This window comes from Chiloscyllium plagiosum, unplaced genomic scaffold (assembly GCF_037043375.1).
Source record: "Chiloscyllium plagiosum isolate Xiang-an unplaced genomic scaffold, Cpla_swu_hap1 HiC_scaffold_43, whole genome shotgun sequence".
In the NCBI taxonomy this organism is placed as follows: domain Eukaryota; kingdom Metazoa; phylum Chordata; class Chondrichthyes; order Orectolobiformes; family Hemiscylliidae; genus Chiloscyllium; species Chiloscyllium plagiosum.
In genome coordinates this window covers 18,783,928-18,803,089 of record NW_028270181.1, presented here as the reverse complement: position 1 = coordinate 18,803,089, position 19,162 = coordinate 18,783,928, and the positions used below count along the sequence as shown (strand labels likewise).

The 19,162-nt window shown below is 39.5% G+C and overlaps 2 protein-coding genes across 3 annotated transcripts in view; one reads left to right on the top strand and one right to left on the bottom strand.

Annotated features, from left to right (window-relative positions):
• Positions 1-521: 521 nt before the first annotated feature.
• znf511 (zinc finger protein 511) lies at positions 522-17,873 on the bottom strand (the record flags this gene model as incomplete). Its single annotated transcript, XM_087982297.1, has 6 exons — positions 522-2,504; positions 3,288-3,488; positions 6,061-6,185; positions 8,565-8,766; positions 8,903-8,973; positions 17,649-17,873. Coding segments are annotated over 6 exons (894 nt in total), but the record flags the coding sequence as incomplete, so codon positions are not given.
• A 304-nt stretch (positions 17,874-18,177) lies between these two features.
• tubgcp2 (tubulin gamma complex component 2) overlaps positions 18,178-19,162 on the top strand; it is a 49,916-nt gene continuing 48,931 nt past the window's right edge. Inside the window, exon 1 of one of the 2 annotated variants that reach the window (XM_087982431.1) lies at positions 18,178-18,374. The gene's annotated coding sequence lies outside the window, so the exon portion shown is untranslated. The remainder of the gene's footprint in view (positions 18,375-19,162) is intronic. The other variant, XM_043678879.2, reaches the window with a different exon arrangement.

The following is a 19,162-nucleotide window of genomic DNA, read 5'->3' as shown; positions in this document are numbered from 1 at the left end:
GTGATGGCAAACTCTGTATATTGTGGTGCCATAGATTCTGTGTGAAAATACAATGTTCTTTATTCATCTTTCTCTCCCCATTAAGAATTCATAATTGCAAATGGAAATCCTGGACCAGTGTTACCTTATCATTTAGATTAGCAGCATGCATCCTGGACACTCTAGTTCCAGAGAAGGATGAAAACTATAATTCCAATATTGCTTCTCTCACATTCTGTTCGAAGCCTTGGAAAACCACCAGACACAATGCTCAGGAAGTTTTAAATATGGAGATTACTTAGAAGTATAGTTGGAACCTCAGGCCACAGAAAAGGGCAGGTCAATGTGAGTGAAGCTCCTTTCCAGAATGTCTAACTTGGATAAATGTAATTATTTTGAGACAAATTATTTAATTCTATGTTTTAATGTTAGTGCCTCAATATTATTAAATTTATTTCTGACATTTATACCCAAGGTGTTCATGACTGCATTCATAACAAGATTTATGTTAAAATAAAGAAATAACTTCAGACATATACAGCTCAATTTGCAGGTTTTGAATTTATTGTTGCTCCTGTGACACCTTTCCCCATTCTATATTTCATATGGTTAATTCAATTATCATAAATAAAAACAAAGTGCTGGAGAAACCCACTAAGTCTGGTAGTGTCTGTAGCAAGAAAAACGGATTTAACATTTCAGGACCCATGAGACTTCTGAAGAATCATATTTGATTCAAAATGTTAACTCTATTCCTCTCTCCATAGATGCAGCCAAACCTACTCAGTCCCCCCAGCACATTCTGTTTTTATTAAAGGTATCCAGAATCTGCAGCAATTTGCTTTAATTTAATATGACTATAGGAAATAGGAGCAGAAGGAGGCCATTCAGCCCATCAATTCTGCTCCATCATTAAAGAAATCATGGCTACTCTGATAAACTTCAACTCCACATTTCAGCCTTTTCATTTGAAATGATTATCTTCTTTATTTCAGTCTATAACTAAAAGTAGGACAAATTCTTTTTGTTACAAATTTGGGCCAGCTGCATATTTTATACATTGTGCAAAATATTTTTAACTATATCCATCTATGTATAACGATATCATTATTGCAGTTAGCCCGTCACTTTGTTACATCTCTTCCTCCTTGGATTTTACTGCGACAAGTACCCATTGGACTAAAAACTCAAAATTAGGACTTACCTATTAATAAAGAATATCCAAATAATAAACAGAAATAAATCAAATGTATTTTGATTCATTTGGTAAAAACAAATGAGCAAAGCAGCAGAAACATGAGTTGTTGGCATATTCAATATTTTTCCGCTGTTAAGAACCACAAACGTGTAATCAAATCACAAAAAAAATTGTACCTTTTAGCTATCTGAAAATATAACCAGGAAATTAATATTTAGACTGCAAGATACCAATTAAAATAAAACTTGCACTGATACAGCATCGTTCAGGACCAACAGATAGTTCAAAGCACTTGAGAGCTCAAAGCCAATGAATTAGAGCAAACCTTTTTAACAGGCACCTTATCAACCAGCACTCTTGATAAACTGGTAAAAATAATTACCTCAAATAACAACATGCCCAAATATTTATGCTGTAAACAAAGTATAACAGATGTGTTTCCCCCTCCCCTTATATTTCTATTACTTACTGTGGATTTTTACATTGATTTTAGGTGTGATGATGCTTTTACGTAGATTTTTTTTGAGAGATATTGATGTCTCAAAGATTCGCTTCATCAAGGTTTACTGCGGTTATGTGTACCTCTTGATTATCTGGAACATTTGATCAATTGGCACACTCCTCATCCCATAGGTATCAGTTAATAAAATGCTTGCTGTACTTTTATAGTGTAGTCACTTTTGTAATGTGGGAACTGCAGCAGCCGATTTGCACAAAGTAAGATTCCACAAACAGCGATGTGATAATAACCTGATGATGTTTTTCAGAACGTTGATTGAGGGATAAATATTGGTTAGGAGACCAGAGATAGCTCCACTTCTTTTCTCACCAAAGTATTGTGGGCTCTTTTTTTAATCCATATGAGGAGGCATACTGGGCCTTGGTTTAACATCTCATTTGAAATCACGTGGGGTATAATCTAATTTCAACTTTTTTATTTGAAATATCCCAAAAATAGTGGAAATGGCTTGGAAATGATTAGTTTCTAATAAAAATGGATGGAAATGAAAAGCACTTATTTAGGCAGTAATTAATAAATACATATGTTTTCTGAGAAGTGCAATCTCTTTAAAAGAAAACATGTGTCCCCAATGACTAATAATTGCATCAGACTGCCTCTTAGAGGCTGAGATTCTTCAAATCCACGAGGAGAAATGTGACAAAATGTTCTTCCAAGTTCATATTTAGAAGTGAAATCTTTGACGGTAAATAGTACAATGTTGAACTCTCCTGCGACGAGTTATTTCGAAATACAGATCACTTCTTTTTCCTTGTATTCTTAAAGCCACGTACTGATCCATGGCCAAAACAAATTGTTGTTGGTACCCTAAAAAGAAAAAAAAATAGAAAAATGAGCCATCGAGATCAAGAATGATCAGGATTTTTCTCTCAGTCTTTACTAAGTTACCACATCTCAACCAAGGTAACTGTGGTTATGTAAACTGGCTTCGGGACTTATGTTAATGGAAGTGGAATAAAATAAAAGCCCAGCCCAGGTTCCCACTTCTATGTGTGACCTCAATCACACTTGCTGGAATGCAAATGTTTTGATGCCAGGCAAGGACATGGGTTCAGTTCTGACACCTCTCAAAGTAAATACTCACTAAGTACATATACTCACTAACTGTCATTTGAACGAGGTACTGGAGGACTGATAGCACCTGTGCGGCTGAATTTTAGCAGCTTTGAAAGGGATTGGAGGAAACATGCAGTAGGGTAGGTGAGAAACTGCACAACGGCTGCAAAAGTTCTATAACTTTTGGCATTTTATCCTCCCAACATGATTATAAACCAGAGTTAATATTTCAGGTTCAACCAACCTGAAATGTTAATTCTGTTTCTTGCTGCTGATGTTGCCTGGCATTTGGAGTTTAGCCAGCACTTATTTTGTTTTTATTTCAAATTTCCAATTATTGTTTTTGTTCCAACCTGTATATTTTATATGATGAATAGAATTTAAAAAAAAAATCACACATTGGCTAACATTGAAATGACAATATAAGTTGACCGCAATTTACTCTATTTGTTTTAAATAGAGATAATATGTACTTAATGCTTACAATCCTACTATTTTAGAAAGTAAAAGTTAAGATGATAGAGGAATAGTAACTTGTAAGAGAAGGAAGGCCTTTGCTGCACTTTGGGAATACTGGATTTCTCTTCTGACATTGATGGACTGTCAGCTTCCATTGTTTCTGCAGGTGCATAATCCATTAATTCAGTAGATGTTCTGCAGAAAGTATCATTTGCTTCTTTTTGACAACTGGATGTTTCCATTTCTATGTCATGTGAACTCTGATTCTTTTGATTGCTGTTGGCAGGGAAGAAAATAACATGTTTATTTTACTGAACTGTCATGTTGAAGAGTAGCATAACCAAAGTGGGTCTATGACTCCAAATTCATCTTTAGCACTTATTTTTTAAATGGGAATAGAAACACAGCCTGTCTGAGACTAAGGCATTTAGTGTCACGTGGCTAAGCTGAACTGGGCTGCTTAGAATATATAGGAGCAGCAAAACACTACCCTGCTCTTTAAACCCCTCCCATCATTTAGATCGTGGCTAATTGTCTATGACAATGCTAATTTCCTAAACTATCTCCATATTCCTATATGTCATTAGGATCTATAATCAGATTACATCTCATTCCTAGAATGCTCTGTGGCTGTTGCAAGGATTCAGTGCTAATCATATTTGCCATCAGACTAGGGGATTTAATTTCGGGCTGTAATTGAGCCAAAAAACTGAAGATCAAATAAATATACTTGCATGAGGACCCTTCTGGTTTGGTGGCTAGGGTTAGGCTTACAGACTGTAAGATATAGGAGCAGTCGCCTCACTCTACCTAGTAATCCCTAGCCTCGTCCATATAGCTTGCAGGAATCTCAGCAGCTGGACAACTGCAGCGGTTGAAGCTCCTCAATCACCACTCTCTGTGACCCCATACTTGCCTCACCTGAAGTTACACCTTCCTGATCCTGATCACAGAACAAATTTGATTTTGAATGAACTGGTCTGAAGGCTCTGACTGCATCCTGGAGCCAAGTGTTAAGCTAATGTTGCCCTTCCCTGATGTGGCTCAATCTCTGCAGCTCCTTCATTTGGATCTAAAATTCCTTTAGCTGCAAACGCTTACTGTAGATGCAATCACTAAGGTGATCCAGGGCAAACACATCAACCACCATAATGAGGGACAACTTCAGGTGATACTCAACCTCACAACCAACAGCAATGAAGGATTACTCTCACAATTCTATGTATATAATGCATGTTTCTGTGTGTGACTCAGTTTCTCAAAATTGAGATGCTAATATGTCATGCATGCATATATTCTGAATAATTATTAGAACTGCTTTTGTGAGATAAAAAATTCAGCCTATAATGGAATTTGGCTAAGGAGTGACATTAGGATAATCCAAAGCAAAATTAGTTAGCGCATAGCAAAGCATGAGTTTATAAATAGAAGCAAGCATGGTGGTGTTTTAGACAAGTTGTGATTGACTAACTTGAATTGAGTTATTTGATGAAGTTGTGGAGTGGGTTGATGAAGATGGTTGTGCTTATAAACTTTTAAAAGGAATTTGTTAAGTGCAAAAATTAAAGCCCATTAAAGGGACAGTAGCAGCATTGTTAAGGGGCAGAAAGTAGAGAATAATGGTGATTGGCAGCCTTTCAGGATGAGGGAATTATTCAATGGTGTTACCAAAGGGCTGGTAATAGGACTACTAACGTTTTGATACAGGCACACTGGACTTGTATATAAAACAATATTTTAAACTTTGTAACTGTAATTAATGGTAAGACAGATAGTATCAGATTTCTGGAGAGAATATAGATTGATGAAATGGTAGATATGTGGCAAATTAAATTCAATGCTAAGATGAGATTTAAAATATTTTAGGAGAAAGCATGCAGAGGAGCAATAGTAACTGGATCATACAATTTTATTACATTACCAGGGAGATCTGAGGTTTATGCATACAAATCTTAGGCCATGGCAGTAAATAGGGAGTGGGGTGTTTTTTTAAAAAAGGAATCCTGACTTTGCTACTTAATTGTTAATTGTACGATTAACCGTACAGAGTAAAAAAAAGTGAAGTTATACTTTACTTAGACTGGTTAGGCCACAATTGGTGTATACTATTCAGTTCTGGGCACTGTACAAACTTTGGGATTTAAGCAAGGGCCTAATGCAAGGGACTGATTCTATTAGAGGGCACCAAAACTGAGAGACTTCAGTTCTGTGGAGAAACTGGCATTGGCCTTCTTAGAACAGGGAAGGTTAAGGAAAGGTTTGAGAAAGATGTTCAAAAAGTGAATGGTTTTTATAGATCAAAGGAAGAGAAATTGTTTCCAGTGACAAGAAACTCACAACAATGAGTGCGCAAATTTTTTTTTTTAAACAAAATGGGCACTTACGATCAGGAATACACCGACTGGAAAGTGAGTGGCTGTAGATTCAATATTAACATTCAAAATGAGAATTGTATAAATATCTGAATAACAAAGTATAAGACTTGGGGGAAAGAGAATGTGATTAATTCAATAATATTGCCAAAATGCCAGTGCAAGCAAGATGGATCAAATGGTCTCTTTCTGTGCTGTGTTATTCTATGATTTTATTGGATTTGCTTAAGCAGCATTAACTGAAATTTCTTTACCTCAAGTTTATCAAGAAATGTCCTGTAATAAAAACTGGCAAAGAAATATCAACTGATTGTTTAGCAGCTAGAATACATTCTAAGATAATAAGCCATTGAAGTTCAATTGAAAAGGAATATATTTGAGAACCATAGGTGTATTACTGAGATGCTACACTTATTTAGTTTATTAATTTATCCCCACAAGTGTAGTGCAAACCACACAAGGAAAAATGTCCTTACCATTTAGGTTTCTTTGGTTTGTCAAATCTAAAGTCAGATGGATAACCATGAACTTTGATCATATGCTTTTTCCGGTCACTGGAAGCCTTGAATTTTTCTGTACAACTCTCTACCAAACACAGATACTGGAAAATCAAAGAAAGCACTTCACTTAAAAACATACTGAATCTTTCTAGGGACACACTATGAGGAGGTAAGATGGCATGAATTTGGAGACAAATTTCATATTGCCCTGTGGACTGTGGCAAATAAATCCCAACTTGGGGACAATGAAGGGTCATGACTTTGAATCTTCCCACACTATCATAGGAAATCTGCTCAGCATGCCCATGAAAATTCTCAAAAGGTTCTCCAGGAAAGGAAATCAATCTAACAGACGTCAATGACCTTAGTGGACATTTCATTTACATTCTTAAAGACAGAAGATAACAACCAACTTGGCAACACTAATATATTAAACATTCTATAATCTAAATACATTCATGGTCATGAAGCACGCTGTCCATTTCTTTCCTGCTGCAACTGGGCACAGGGTCAGTGATTTAATCAATTAACACTTGTGCAGCATCTATCTTTTACCTGTGTCAATCCCTCACTTTAACTGACCAAGTAGTTTTATTTCCTTATTTATTACATGTCTAATCACCATGAAAATACTGATTACATTAACTATAGATTTGGCAATGATCAGAAGGTCATATGTTTAATAGAGACTTGAGCATATAATCTAGATTGACACTTCAGTGCATCACTGAAGGACTGTTGGATCCATATCGGCTGCGATACTATTTAAATTATTTGGGATGTGGGCATTGCAGGTTATAGTAGTAGTTACTGCTCATCCCCAATTGCCCGGAGGACAGTTACAAGTCAAGCACATTGCTGTGGGTCTGGAGTGAAACCTAGGCCAGACCAGGGTAAGATGGCAGATTTTGTTCTCTAAAAAGAACATTAGTGAAGCAAATCAGTTTTTACAATAACCAACAATAGTCTCATAAGTTGCTATGAGGACAGCTTCTTTTATTCTGGAATTTTATTGAATTCAAATCACATCATCCGCCATAGTGGAGTTTGAATTCATGTCCATAGAACATTAGCCTAGTGTTCTGGATTAGTAGTCCAGTGACATTACCACTGTATCATTGCTTCCCCTAAAGGGCAACAAAATCACAATTAAAAATCACCAAAAAGACAATGCTAAAATACTGCAAAGTAAAGGAGAATTCATCAGGCAAGAGGTGACAGCCACCATGGGAAACATTCGAATCAAGTTACAGGACAAAAAAATAAACAATAACAAGCTCATTAGTTAGAAAAAACAAGTGTCATGTGAGAAAAGGTTTTCTGTGCCATAGATTAGACAGTCCTTAAATCATGGTAATTAAGTAAAGTGCTCTCTCGTCAGTAAAGACTAGGGTTTGCTGGTGTTGTTGACTGACTAAAGTTGTTTTCACAATGTTTTTTCAAGTTAAAAAGTATGTTTGCTTGCATCGCACAAAGTATGGATCAAAGGCTGGTATTCCAAGTTTGAAAAATCAAGAGTTGTGACTTAATTGAGTTCTCTTTCACAAAATGGAAGGTAGATAGATAACTTGCTGCATGTCTTTGTAGACCGAGACTTACAGTCCACATTCAGCAGTTTTTTGTAAGTTGGTCATAATTTGTGTTGTTGGCCTGGATACCAAGGTTTTAATAAATTATATTGAATTAGTTAAAACTACCACCACCACCATAAGACCACTACTCTGCATAGTAGAGGTATGAAAAGCATTGAGTACTACCAAGCCTTATTCCTCCTCCTCTTGAAGAATTTCAGTTTTGCTAAGTATCAAGTGGGTTTGTGACTCCAGCTGACTGTTGAATATCCAGAGATTTCACAAATATAAATCTCCTCAAATCCTCTTCAGTGGATCAAGGTAGTAGTCAGGGCCATGGGTTCTTTGATAGAATATGAACCAATAAGGATGTGAATAACACCGTGGGAACATTAATGTCAACTTTCCTTTATTTAACCTCACATGAAACCTCACCTCTCATATTATTAATAACCTAGTTTCCTTATGGAATTGCTACAACCTTTGATTCTAGTAGCAATTACAAACGCAATCTCTGATGTTAGGGAAGAATAGAAAGGCTCCTAAATAGCCCTCACTTTGAATGCACGATTCGTACACAGTTCTTTTCCCATAATCTTATCTTGACTAATCTGTATAACGATATATCTTTTCAAAGTATTTGCTCTCGTTTTTTCCCTCAACGGTCACAATATATCCTGAGCTGGCAGTATCTAAATTGTACATCATCACTGTATTGCATCATCACTGTATTGCACTGTATAGAAATTATTGAGATTCCCTCTGCTTGGATCATCCTGTCTCTGTTCACAGATAAGTGCACGTGGATCTGCACGGCATTCAGCCAATTCAATACATTGCACACAAATACTGACAGATCTAACAGACACCAGTGAACAACTCAGGATTTAGAGTTTCATGATCACTTACCATGTTCTGTTTTGTTGCCAGAATTTGGAAAAACGAGTCATGCCATTCCAGGATATGAATATCTAGCAGATGACTGGAAGGGAAAGAGCGCTTGCAGGAGGAACAGACATTGCGATGGAATGTATTATAATGATGTTCGTAGTTTTCTAAGGCATCAAACAGTTGACTGCAACCAGCTATTTGGCAACAGAATTCAGAAACCCTAGATTGTTTTAAACACACATAGACAAATATACATAAGTTAATTCTTTATGAAAGGAATAAGGGAAAATTAACATAGCTTTGGTACAATACAGTTAATAAAGCAGGAATCCTCAAAAGTAAACAGTTTTCCTTACTTGGGTCTTTCTACTTCTCCCACACTTGTTATAGAATTTTGCAGATATAAATGTCTATGGACATCGCCATCCTAAAACAAAATTAAAGATTAAATTATTTTATGTAGATCATTGGTTTGAGGAGTGCTAATTTTAGTAGTTAAAAGTTAGTCAGTTACATACAAACTTTAATTCTTATTAGTATAAAGGTTGCTTACCTTCCACTACCTTCTTGTAGCAGAAGGTAAGCAACAATACATTTATTGGCTAATTTTATCAACACTGATCAAACACAGTAATGCGCTGGTACACCAAGTCAGTGTGCAACTGTTGGATGAGACAGTGAACCCCAACTGGAGATAATGCAATCAGACGACACAAAGCTATCAACTGTGCTACCTTAATAGCATCCATTAAAACTTATCACAACATCTGACTAGCCAAGGACACACTCTCCATGTTTTGACTGCCAGCAAATCATCCAATAAGGCATCCCATAGTAACGTTTTGCCTTTTACTTTATGCTCATATTGTCAGAATATAATTTTTCTTTACAACTAAAAACAATATATAACAATGTAACTGAATGCAACAATCGGCTAAAGCTGTCCATGAGATTTAATTTATCTTCAGTAAAACAAATTTTAACTCCATTTATTTTGAAGGTAATTTAGTTCCAAGGATAAGGAAACATATTTGTTGCAGCGTGACAATCCTTTCAGTCACTATCTAAGTGCCAGCTAGGCATCGATGCAAATTGGCTGCATTATATTGCTCATCATCTCATGATCCAAAAAATAGTATCTAGCTCGGAGGTTATACAGTTCACATTGCTTTCTAGTAAATTTAACAAAAGTCAAAAATTTGACCCTTAACAGGTTGGCTAACTTGGTTAATGCTGTTATGGACCAGGCCAGACCCTTCAAAACACTTCAAGATAGCCCAGATCCTAACTTTACACCTGCTAGCTGTTTTAAGCAGGTGTAAAGTAGATATTCCAGGAGAAATGCTGATCAAACCACTTTGTTTTAAACAAAAATGAATTTATTTACAAGATTACTGAATAAAACACAAACAACAGAAAACAGAATACCAAATAACGTAACCTCTCCAACAACCCAACAGAACATCCCAACTTAATGATGCTGTTCCAAATACTTGCGACAATCCCCATAAACATCCCTTGGCATAAAAGGTAAAATCAGACATAGCGTCTTACATGACCGAAGTCAGGGAGAGAGAGTAAAAGACTGGACCTGTTCCTTTGGGTCCAGCAGCATTTTTTCCTACACTATTGCTAAAAACCAAACCAAACTAAACCAGAGGAAAGCTAGGCAGGGAGAATTGACCACCCCATCTTTCACTGTACAAGTGTTCCTTTTTAAAACCTGAAAGCCTTCTGCCCGAGGCTGTATGTGTTAGCTATTATCAAATTGGCCCTAAAACCCTTTAACCCCAGACTTTTTGGAGTCTGTGTCGTTTATGACCACTCTGGAAAAAAAAAGCCAAGGACAGCATAACCTTGTTAAAGAAGCAGCTTCATTACACCTCCCCCCTTAAAAAAATGAACCATCAATATCCAAAGGTGGCTTCATTTTAAAACCCCTTAAACCTAAATTGTTCGCACTCAAAAACACACATATACATCACATTGACTATAAACGTGCAAACATCCACAACTATGTTACTGTCACCGATTGCTTCTGTTTCTGAATTCAAATCTCGGCAATGCATCAGCAATTATGTTTTCTCAGCCTGCCACATGCAAAATTTTCAAATTGAGTGGTTATAACAACAGATCTATCTAAACAGTCTGGTATTTTTGTCCTTAAATTTATCCATAAATTTCAACGGGTTATGATCAGTGCATATGATTGTTTCAGAAACCGGTAACATAAACACTGAAATGTAATAATGCCAAAACCAAAGTCTCCTTCTCAAACATTGAATATTTCTGCTGATGAATGTTCAACTTCTTGGAGAAATACCTTTTCGTTGTCATCTTGCAAGAGCACAGCACTGACACCCACATCATTTGCATCGATAGCCACCTTGAAGAATTATTCAAGGGAATTATAGACAGCATTTAAAAGTATCGCAGCATACAATGAAACAAGAAGCAGACAAGAAATCAAAAAATTCACAAATTTTGCTTTTGGGGATAAGGTATTCATTGTTTCATTGTATGCTGCGATAAAAGTATCGCAGCATACAATGAAACAATGAATACCTTATCCCCAAAAGCAAAATTTGTGAATTTTTTGATTTCTTGTCTGCTTCTTGTTTCATTGTATGCTGCGATACTTTTAAATGCTGTCTATAATTCCCTTGAATAATTTTGATGTGAAGTTGACCCTTGATCTAATGGTATCTCTGTTGGTAGTCCATAACTAGTGAAAAATTTGAGTAATTCCTCTACAATCCTTTTAGCTGTGATATTGCATAATGGAACAGCTTCTGGAAATTTAGTCCTCACATCCATTTTTGTTAACAAATACTGATTCCCACTTTGTTTGAGGTAGGGGACCTACACATTCAGTTAAGACTCTTGTAAAAGGTTCCTCAGATGAAGGAATAGGGATTAAAGGTGCGGGTTTTATTACTGCCTGTGGTTTTCCAATTACCTGTGATGACATGTCTGGCAAAATTCAACTACATCCTTGTGCAGCCCAGGCCAGTAAAAAATGTTTTTGTATTTTAGCTTGAGTTTTTCTCACTCCTAAGTGACCCTTTTGAGGTAGCTTGTGCACCACTCACCTCCTTTCTATTACCACTGGCGATACAATTTGATGAAATTCTGCTATTTCTCATCAAGGATACATTCAGATTATTTTTCTGTGCATGCCTTTTGATACAATCACTTTAGTTTTCATCTTTCTACTGTAATTCAATCAATTTATCTGAGCTAAAGATGCCTTCTTTGTCATCTATCTGCTCCTGGCTTGTCTCAATCATCTGATCAAACAGGGTCACTGGATGTAGGTTTGCTCACTGAGCTGGAAGGTTCATTTTCAGACATTTCATCACCATACTTGTTAACATCATCAATGAGCTTCCGGATGAAGACCTGGTGGTTTGGCCAGTTTTCTATTTATGTGTCTAGGTTTCTTTGGGTTGGTGATGCCATGTCCTGTGGTGAAATAATTTCCTGTTCTTTTCCTCAGGAGGTGAAAAATGAGGTCCAACTCAATGTGTTTGTTGATAGAGTTCCGGTTGGAATGCCGTATTTCTAGAAATTTCCGTACATGTCTGTTTGACTTGCCCTGGGATGGATGTGTTGTCCCAGTTGAAGTGGTGTCCTTCCTCATCTGTATGTAAGAATACTAGTGAGAGTGGATCATGTTGTTTTGTGGTCAGTTAAAGTTCCTGTATCCTGGTGGCTAGTTTTCTGCCTGTTTGTCCAATGTAGTGTTTGTTACAGCTCTTGCAAGGTATTTTGTAAATAACATTAGTTTTGCTTGTTGTCTGTATAGGGTGCTTCAAGTTCATTAGCTGCTGTTTTGGTGTGTTGATGGATTTGTGGGCTACCATGATGCCAAGAGGTCTGAGTAGCCTGGCAGTCATTTCCAAGATGTCTTTGATGTAGGGAAGAATGGCTAGGGTTTCTGGACGTGTTTTGTCTACTTGTTGGGGCTTGTTGCTGAGAAATCGGCGGACTGTGTTCATTGGTGTGGTGTAAAATTATGTCCCAATACATGTGTGAATCATAATGTAACACATGTATTGGGCCAAGCAGTGGAATGTGGTGAAACGGTTAAAAATTATGTCCCAATACATGTGTGAATCATAATGTAACACATGTATTGGGCCAAGCAGTGGAATGTGGTGAAACGGTTAAAAATTATGTCCCAATACATGTGTGAATCTAACCGGAATGGAGGTGTTGCTTAGTCCCGTGTGAATCTTATTACACACCTCCCCGTGTGAATCTTCTTATCTGTATGTAACCAGAATGGAATGTGTTTTTTAGCCTTGCTCTGCTGTTCACATGAATGTTTATATCTGGAAAAGAGTATATCAGCTGGAAAAGTCTCCAGTTCGGTGAGTCTGCTCCGGGGTTACGTTTAACCGCCGAGCGTGGGTTGTTGGCAACCGCTCTACGAGAACTGACGGCTCCCAGTTCCGGTAACATGTAGAGTGAGTATAAGCCAGACCCGTTGTAAGTATGAGACCTGGTTGTGGCGACGCTGCGGGGAATAAAATGCTCATATTCTAGCAGACTCGCCTCTTGGTCGTTTGTTCTGTGTCAGACTACTCTCCTACGAACCTGACCTTGAGAATTTTTTAAAACAATTGGGTACACTTTTTTTTAAAATACACTGTATAGGTGATTTTCCTCTGCTCTTCATAGTTCCTCTGTACTCCAGTGTGTGGTGGCTCATTGAAATAATGTTCTAACGCAGTTTTGATTATGGGTGTTGGGATGATTGCTTCTGTAGTTCAGTATTTGGTCAGTATGTGTTGTTTACCTGTAGATGCTGGTTTGAAGTTCCCCATTGGCTGTTTGCTCTACTGTGACATCTAGGAATGGCAGTTTGTTATTGTTTTCCTCCTCTTTAGTGAATTTCATGCCAGTAAGTGTATTAGTGATAGTCTTGAAGGTTTCCTTTAATTTGTTTCTTTTAGTGCTGAAAAAGGTGTCATCTACGTAGCAGACCCAAAGTTTGGACTGAATGGTTGTCAGAGCTGTTTATTCGAGTCTCTGCATTACCGCTTCTGCTATAACCCTGATATCGGAGATCTCATGGGTGTTCCATTAGCTTGTCTGTAGGTTTTGTTGTTGAAGGTGAAGTGAGTGGTAAGGCATAGGTCCACTAGCTTGATGACATGGTCCTTGCTGATGAAGTTGGTGGCGTTTGGTGTATGTGTCTTTGGTACTTCTAATAGGGTAGACAGTGTTTCCTTGGTCAGGTTGATGTTGATGGAGGTTACATCAAAGGAGACCATTATTTTGTCCTCTTCTATCTTGGTGTCTTTGATGGTCTTCAGGAATTCTTGGGTGGAGTGGATGAAGTGGAGCGTGTCTTCCAATAAGTGTTTTGGTCTTTGGTGTAGCTCCTTAGCCAATCTGTAAGTTAGTGTTCCAGGTAGTGAGACTATGGGTCTGAGTGGGGTTCCTGGTTTGTGAATTTTGGGTAATCTGTAGAAGCGTGGTGTGTTGGATCAGTCTGCTTTCATATTTTGGAAGTCAGTCTTATCTATTTCTCCAGATCTCTGAAGTTTTTGAGTAGGGCTGTGATTCAGTTCTCTCGTTGTGGGGTCGGGTCTATTGCCACTTGTTGTTAAGTGTTGGTGTCTGCAAGTAGTGAGTTTGCTTTCTCAATGTAGTCTCTTTGATTTAAAATGACTGTCAAGCATCCTTTGTCTGTAGGTAGGATAATATTTTTATCTTTCTTTAGTCTTTCTAGCGCTTCCCTTTCTTGTGTATAGAGTGTGTTGCCTTCCTTTTTCCTGTTTAATGTTGGCGCAACTGTCTGTCTGATGGTTTGCAGGGTTTCCTCTGAGAGTTGGTTGTCTTTCAGTGTTGTTTCTAAAGCTCAGCTATCTTTCTTGTCCGCATCCTGGAAGTTGTAACTTAATCCTCTTACTAAGGCAGCTTTCTCAGTGTCTGTTAAGGGTCGGTCAGTTAAGTTTTTAAAATCCAAGCTTCTGTACTGTCTGTATTGTTATTTTGTGTGAGCTTGTCTAGTTTTTTCATTTTCTGTGTTTGTCGCTGTCTAATGTCTATGGCTTGTTGTACTGTGTCTGGCCATTAGTAGTCCATTAACCTAAACACATAAATAGAAAGCGGGCCATACCACCAGGGCTTCATCCAGAGACTCACTGATGATGTTACCTAGTATGGTGACGAAGCGTCTGAAAATGAACTTTTGCTCAGCGAGCAAACCTACATCCAGAACCTCAATGTAAGCTACAAATCTTCTCAAAACTTGCAAACAGGGTCTCTGCAAATTCCCCTTCAACTTTCTTATCTGTATTCTTTAGTCTCTCATGTTTCAACTGGTGACTTTGATCTCGTTACCACACAGTCAAGAAAAATTCCAGGATATGTGCCCTGCAATAGTTCAGTTGCCTGAATTTCCACTGGCTTTTCAACCACAGTAGACACACTCCTACTGGTGAATCAGCTATATCATTAGCAAGGACAAACTGTATTCCTGGAGCTGAGAGTTTATCCTGTACTCCTACCACAAATTCCCCACTCTTCACTGGACACTCTAACCTCCATTTACATAGTTGAGCACTTCTTGTCTCACTGTGAATTCCCATTACTAGTATCTTTTCTGGCAATAGTCCTTTCAGCATCACAGATGAGAGGATCCTGTTTCTCTTAATATTGTAACCTCTTTACCTGCTGCTCCTGGACTATGCGAATAAACTTTACCTTTTCAGGTACATAGTTTAAGAAGATCTGGCCCTTCCTCCTTAACCAACCTCCAACCAGCTGATGTGTTTCCAGTAAATTTAAATATTGAGCTATTGCTGTAATTATCTCTCCTTTCTTCACGTAAGGAGGCAGCTCCAGCTTGTCTGTTAATTACAGCAGCTTGGCCTTAATCACCTTTTGCAAAACCCTCAAAGTCACTTTGTCCACCCTAGAAAACTCTTGGTGACAGAAAGAGCCATTGCTTTCCCAAGCACTGTTTAAACCAACCAAATTCAATACCCAGACAAAAAATACTAATGTCTACCATTATCTGCCTTCGAGTCCAACAACCTGAATCCCAATTTGGAACTACAGTACAAATTGCGCAAACAGCCCCAAATCTGTTATGGACCAGGCCAGACTCCTCAAAATATTTCAAGAAGGTAGCCCAGATCCTAGGTTTGCTAGTTTTAAGCAGGTGTAAAGTGGATATTCCAGGAAAAATGTCATTGGTTAAACCGCTTAGTTTTAAGCACAACAGAATTTATTTACAAGATTGCTAAATAAAACACAAACAACAGAAAACAGAATACGAATAACGTAGCCTCTCTGAAAACCCAACAAATCATCCCAACTTAATGATGCTGTTCCAAATATTTGCAACAATCCCAATAAACATCCCTTGGCACAAAAGGTAAAATCAAACACAGGTTCTTACAGGAGAGAAGTCAGAGAGAACCAGTCTGGATCTGCTTACTTGGGTTCCCCACATTACTGCTAAAAAACAAACCAAATGAGAGGAAAGCTGAGCTGGGAGATCTGGCCAGTCCCCTTTCATTGTACAAGTGTTCCTTTTTAAAACCTGAAAGCCTTCTGCCTGAGACAGTATCTGTTAGCTATTATCAAATTGACCCTAAAACCCTTCAACCCCAGACTTTTCGGAGTCTGTGTCGTTTATGACCACTTTGGAAATAAAAAGGCAAGGACAGTACAACCTTGTTAAAGGAGCAGCTTCATCACAATGCTGACTTGGATGCACAAATGTATTAGAAGGCATTGGCTCAGTATAAACTGAACATTATAGATCTATAGTTTTTTTTAAAACTACAAACCTCTTCATGTCCATAAATAGTTCTTATACTTAACAGAATGGTGGCTCAGTGGTTAGCACTGCTGCCTCTCAGTACCAGGGACCTGGGGTTGATTCCACCCTGGGGCAGATATTTGCAGATACATTCTATTTTGCTGAAGAAAATGCAGAACCTGCAGGCACCCAATGCAGGCAATCAATCCATGCAATATTTTGTAAATTTCATTTTGGAAATAGAACCAGTCTGACTCAAGACTGGGATGCAGACAGATCTAACCTCACATCTTTAATACAATGTCTGAGCTGAGATGTCACCTTTTGATATAAAACTTTAAGCAATCCTGAGAATGTGACTTAAAAGTAGTTCTGGGATTTACATATTAAAGAAGCAAAAGCAACAAACCCATTCGAAAAGATGAAAGACTTAATAATCTAGGATTGTTCAATACATCATTTCAGCTGCATGACACTTACTCTTTTGCTATAAATTCTGTGTCTTATAGTCCTGCTTCACAACCAACTGATGAAGCAGTGCTTCGAAAGCTGGTGCTTCCAAATAATCCTGTTGGACTATAACCTGGCATTGTATGATTTTTAACATTTGTCCACTCCAGTCTAACACTGGCTCCTCCAAATCATGGCCACCGTCGGGCGACTGTCTTTGTGCAGTTTGCACATTCTCCTTGTGTCTGTGTGGCTTTCCTCCAGGTGCTCTAGTATCCTCCCACAGTCCAAAGACGTGCAGGGTAGTACGATTGACCATGCTCATATGTTCAAAGTGATCAGGGGTGTTTGGGTTAGGTGGATTAGGCATGGGAAATACAGGGATAGGGCAAGGCTTTCAGAGGATCAGTGTTGGACCAAGTGACCTGTTCCCAGACTGTAGGAATTCTGTGATTCTTCTATTCTACGTAACTGGAGTGTTCGCCTGCATTCGAACTACTGAACCTCTCCACAACTGCAAACATTCAACTTTTTGGATCCTTCATCAAACCTGACCTCCAAGAGAAAGCTATCAGAAAGGAAATCCTCGAACGTTTTGGTTCTAATCATATTGCTGCTTGTGGGATCTTGCTTGCGTTATTCAGCCATTTCAGGGGCTGCATAGCACTTGGGGATGCCCTGAAATTGTGAAAAGCGCTAGAGAGATGCAACGTCTCACTTATAAAGGAAACACCACACCAAGTTCCGCACAGCAAGTTGACACAAACAGCAGTGAGGACCGGTTTCACTGCTGTTGGACGGACACCAACATTCCCCCCCACCCCCGGGACACAGGGTTTCGGTTTAATTCATGTGCCGCCACCTACTTCGAAGAATTCGTCCTCCTTCTGCAGGAAGATCCTCCTGGATCTGAAAGTAAAAGGTGACGGCCCCAGCTCTGACTCGCGAGCCGCCCCATCCCCTCCGCCCTCAGCGCACGCCACTGCTGGTTCCAGTACCACCGGGCCGGGGTCTGGCCTAGTCGGAGACAGCCCGGTTTCCGCCCACCAGCGACCGGCAGCCCAGTGCGCCTGCTCAGCCGGCCGGCAGGCTCATCGGTACGCATGCTCATCAACCGCCATTGAGACTGCAGCCTCAGGCGGGTGCACAGCGACCGGCAGCCCAGTGCGCCTGCTCAGCCGGCCGGCAGCCTCATCGGTACGCATGCTCATCAACCACCATTGAGACTGCAGCCTCAAGCGGGTGCACAGCGACCGGCAGCCTCATCGGTACGCATGCTCATCAATCGCCATCGGGCCGGCAGCCTCATCACGGCGCATGCTCAGCAACTGCCAACAGGACTGCGGGTTCAGTGCGCGTGCCCACTCGCCGTCTCCGTCTGGGTCCAAGCGCCCGACGAAAGCAGCCGCCTCTCCAAGCATTCTTCCCACCCCCTCACTCTCTTCCCTCCTCTTTCTTTATGTGCAAAGGCCGGGTGGAACGGAGCGGCGGCGCCTCGGGTTTTCCAGGGGGAAGCGGCGGAGCGGTTGCACTTGTTTGGAGGAGGTGGCGGGGTGGGGGTGTCTCATTGCTTCGAGTGGAGCGGCTGAAAGGTGAGGTCTCCCGGCCCGGGGCAGAGAGCGGGATGAACTGTTGTCGGGAGCGGCCTGGGCCTCTGTCCCCGTGGGCGGAGGGGGAGTATATTTGAAACAGAGCGCGATCCCTCCCAGGATCGTCTGTTTGTTTTGGTAAACAGGCCGGGCTGCTGTCAGGGGAGGCCAGCTCCCCGCTCTAAAATCAAGCTGACCTCACTGAGCGAGCTAAGGGGCATTGCCAGGCTCTGCCTTGGGGTACAGTTGGAGCAGACCGGTCACCCCTCCACACAGTCAGGGTATTTATATCTGAAGGGATAATCTTCAGGGCCTCGTTTTTATATCGTGCAGCAATTGCTTCCCAGTGCAGGTTATTGCATTATTACAGCAGGTGCGCACTCACCTCTTTCGGGTTTCCCCGTTTTTCTTAAAAAAAAAATGAAACCTTGTTTTTAAATCGCTTTCCGCTCTTTCAAGCCTCCAGTAATAAGCACGAAATCTTTGTAAGTAAAAGCAAAACGGTAGCTGGAAATAAAATAAAGTCTTTGAGAGTTCACGTGCTGAGTTTCTCCATCATTTGTTGTCATTTAGATTTTTCAGCAACCGTAAAAATTTGCTTTTATTTACCTCAAGCTTTCAAGATCTCTGCACTCTGACAATTCGACCATCTTGCACTTTGTCTGATTTTGACTGCTTTACTGTTCTTGCAGCTACTTTGCCATAGTCTCTGGAATTCTATCCCTAAATTCTGCACCTTTTAAGACACAGCTTAAGATCTGCTGTTTGGATCAAGATTTTCTTTTCCCAAT